The 4,006-nt window shown below is 41.8% G+C and overlaps 1 protein-coding gene across 1 annotated transcript in view; it reads right to left on the bottom strand.

Annotated features, from left to right (window-relative positions):
• Positions 1-233: 233 nt before the first annotated feature.
• Gclc (glutamate-cysteine ligase catalytic subunit) overlaps positions 234-4,006 on the bottom strand; it is a 41,508-nt gene continuing 37,735 nt past the window's right edge. Inside the window, exons 13-16 of the mRNA XM_008836541.2 lie at positions 2,051-2,132; positions 1,865-1,968; positions 1,674-1,794; positions 234-798 (exon numbers count right to left, since the gene is read on the bottom strand). Coding sequence (XP_008834763.1) covers positions 587-798; positions 1,674-1,794; positions 1,865-1,968; positions 2,051-2,132 — 519 coding nt within the window. The 3' untranslated portion in view covers positions 234-586. The remainder of the gene's footprint in view (positions 799-1,673; positions 1,795-1,864; positions 1,969-2,050; positions 2,133-4,006) is intronic.

The raw sequence follows: 4,006 nt of genomic DNA, 5'->3' as shown, positions 1-4,006 counted from the left end.
AGGTAGAATGCAGAACACTCCCAGGTAAAGTCTGGAATGAATGGCTTTTAGAGGACAGCCCCTCAATATGCTTGCTGGCAACTACAGAGGGAGTATGCAAACCTATTCTACTTGGAAAAGAAGCATCACAGATAAGTTGCCTCATCCCTGACGGGCTTCAATGCATTCCAGTGATTTTGCATACACAGCAAAGGAGGTGACAGGAAAACAGTTAAGAAAAAGCATTTTTAAAGTAAAGTGAAAAATTTCAGTGAATCAGGTCCCAGGTAGCATTTAAAAGAAGATTTACAGTAAACATTTAAAACTCCGGAATGCAGGTATTGTACATTACATTTACAAACTGCTTATAGACAGTTGCTCCAGAGTAAGAATTTAAAAATGTACAAGCCAGTTTGCAATGACTTTCGATATGTTATTAAAATACATTGTTAATCATAAAAATACTTTAGTATGTACATGTACAAACGGATTCACCTACTGAAGTAAGCTAACCACGCCCTGGCCTATCATTTGGTCTTCACACCCACCGGTGGCCGAGTCAGCACGGGTTCAGCCCTTCAGTGGTACACGCCTCTGTGCAGAGCGTCTAGCTGGAAGAGTCAATTTTTCCTCCACCATACTTTGCTTTTCTAAATCCTGATCCTAGTAACTCTGGACATTCACATAATTCATTTGCAATTTGGTTACATTTCAAAATAAGACTATAGTTCATTTTGTCAGTTATTACACTGTCTTGCTTGTAGTCAGGATGGTTTGCAATAAACTCTCGCATCCATCTAGCAACTGTCATTAGTTCTCCTGAAAAAAAAGTGATGTTTTAAAAACTCAGTTGGTATTTGTTGACTAGAGTACACAGGACCCTAAAATGAGATGAGTATAACCTGCTGGGGACTGAAGCACAGCTTTCACAGTGCTCAAAGGATTCCTCCTGGGAGGAAGGGCAGGATGCAGGCAAGAAGCGAGCACACACACCAGTGAGACGCTCGCTTGGTGACACTGCTGGTTTTTAAAGGACAGGAGCCAGCATCTATGTAGCAGAGCATATGTCCTCCCACTTGACCAGAGGGCTGAGACTACAGATGATGCTGTTATAAGACTTCTTCAAGAGACTATAGGGTGCTTACAGTGATCTTTCAAGTAAAAAGCAGACAGAATAAATATTAAGTACAGGGACTAAAGAGGGAAGCTGTCAACACCATTTTGGAGGCAATTAGAGATTTTACAGATGCCCTTTATTCAGATGTCATTAGCAATATCACCGAGACTTTAATCAACAGCTCCCAGTGTGGGTACTTGTGAGATTTCCTCAAAGCTAACAAAGAACAGGGTTCTCAGGAGGTTTACTGTACAAGAAATGGCTGAGAACTAGATACATGCTGACTATGTAGCCTGGTAAGGCTGCAGTTACTTAGCCTAACAAAAGCCCATGATGACGTGCAATGGACACAGCTGGACATAAACGACACCAGATCGATGTAGCCACACGTTTCAGAGATGCCACACTTAAAATGCACCACTATTTCATAAACCAGTTGGGAAAACAGCTCTATCAACTTAGACTGTGATTATAAGATCATAAGCTGTATTTAACTGCAGAATTATTTAAGATGTGGAGAAAAATGTGCATGGTCAAATGGATCAGAATAAGAAAAAGAAAAAAAAAATCACTATACCAGACGCTCTTTTCTTTATCAGCTTTAGGTAGTTCAGGATACTGCATCTGGTGTCCACATCTACTTCCATGTTCTCCAGGTAAGAGTTCAGAATGGGAATGAGTCCAGGAAACACGCCTTCCTGCAAGAAGGGCACATGATAAAGGCCCCTGCCAGCTGGAGCCACAATGAGCGGCACTGAGCAGCCCTACCTTCCCGTTGATGATGGTGTCTATGCTCATGAGGGTGTACTCCTCTGCGGCCAGCTCTGAGCTCATCTGGGCCTTACCACATCCATCCACCACAGCGTTGCCACCTGCCAACCAAAGAGTGCACGAGGGAGCTTCAGCAGCTTGCACGGCGTAAACTGACCCTAAAAACCTAAGAGCGTGCAGTACCTTTGCAGATATCCTTCCTGAAATAAAACAGCCCCTGCAAGACAGCGTCCCGCTTCTGTGCCACTTTCATGTTTTCATCAACCTAAAGGAGAAGGGAATCAGGACTAAATCAAGACATTCTTGGATCAAACAGAACTCAGTGCCTTCCTTACTTCTTTTAGAATTCTTTTCCCTTCAATCCTTCGTGGGTTGGAAAAATAGCCTTTATATGCGGCTTCTGTTACCCATCACAGATTGGTTTGTGCATTAATGATGGGAAATTAAGAGACACTTAAAAAACAAAACCAAGTAGAAAATGCACCTTCTTCACCAATCTGGAGGAAAGCTAAATTCATCTGGTAAGAGGCAGCTAAGGAATCACCTTTCCTGGCACTATGGCTCAGAGGTCTTGAAGCAGGGAGAGGCTTGAGCACTGTGCCTCCTCTCCTTTCCCTGCCTCATTTAAGCTGGTAAAAGGGCAATAGGCTGTTAGGTCCACAGCAGGAGAAGGCCCAACAAGGGCAGAGCCACCGATGCTGCTTGCTACCAGGTAGCTCGTTCATGAACCAGTTAATTTGTTCACTCGTGAATTCTCAATTTTGCAATAACCTTTTAAGATCTTTAAGGCAGACCTTCTAAAGTGTTTTAGTAACCTCCATTTTCTATAATGTTATCTTATGTGGAGCTTCAATACATAAAATAGACACAAGTTGAAGGGCCAAGGTGGAAGCCAGAGTTGACACTGGGATGTCCTTCTCAATTGCTTCATTTTGCTTTTTGAGAGTCTCTCACAGAACCTGGAGCTCTCAAGTTTCTGCTAGACTGGCTGGCCAGTGAGCCTCAGACCCAACTGTCTCCACCCACAGCCCTGGGGTTACAGTAGTGGTGGGTGCTAGGGGTCTAAAGTCAGGTCCTCATGCTCCACTTTATCCCCTGGACCATTTCCTCTGCCTGGTTTCAACCCCCTCCCCCCACCCACCCCCATACTCACTATGGAGAGAATCCCATTGTTATCTATTTCGTTTTTTTAAAAAATATATTTTATTATTTTATTTTTATGTATATGTGTGTATTGCCTGAGGGCCTTCTGACTATCTAGGCACTTTTTAGGAACATATTCAAATAATAGGCTAAAATGCAACCATGGCTGTGGGCATCTCTAAGGCTTTTGTGTCTTATGGTATTTGGTTTTTCCTAATCTTGAGCCATTAACATTCCTGTACCATTAATTTTTCTACCCATCATTCATTCTAGTTTTGGCTTAAACTCTAAGATCTATTAGGAAAGATACTTTACACTTGAATAGTTAATCTTTTTGTGAGCACCGTTTTGTGAAATTTTGGTGGGAATGCATTTCAGACAGTGTTTGCCTTTGAGAAATGACTCTCCTTGGTTGTTTTTGTAAATCATCAAGGTATCTGAACAAAGGATGCTCTGTCATGACGTATCTGATTTAGGCTATACAAGCAAACTTGTTAACCATGTCATTTTCCTGCACACAGACAGTAGGTGCATGGAGGCAAATCACTTAAGACTCCTACATGTTACACAGGTTGGAAAGTCACAGCTAATTTACTACTTTCCAGCTAGTGCTTATAAATTTAGTTCAAATCACAGCCTTTCCTACCTACCACATTAAATTCTCCTCATGCTAAGAAGTACCACTCACTTTATGGTACAAAAAGAGCCAGTGCCAATACATCGCAGACAAGTGTTCTACACTGCTACCAGTAATCCACTGAACACTCGCTACCCTCCCTTTTATTTTGTCTGGTATTACTTTATCATTCCTGTTATCTTTTAAAAGGTACCTCTTTATTCTCAACATTTGCCGGAGTTGGGTATGCCTTATATAAGCAACATATATTAGAATACTTCAATTTGAGGCCATCTGTTTTCTTAAAAACTTTTACATTTATTTACTGGTGTGTGTGTGTGTGTGTGTGTGTGTGTGTGTGTGTGTGTACACAATTTGTA

Source organism: Nannospalax galili, unplaced genomic scaffold, assembly GCF_000622305.1.
Source record: "Nannospalax galili isolate Female #2095 unplaced genomic scaffold, S.galili_v1.0 scaffold930, whole genome shotgun sequence".
Lineage (NCBI taxonomy): Eukaryota > Metazoa > Chordata > Mammalia > Rodentia > Spalacidae > Nannospalax > Nannospalax galili.
The sequence above is the reverse complement of the archived record's forward strand: the minus strand, read 5'-3'. Positions and strand labels throughout refer to the sequence as shown.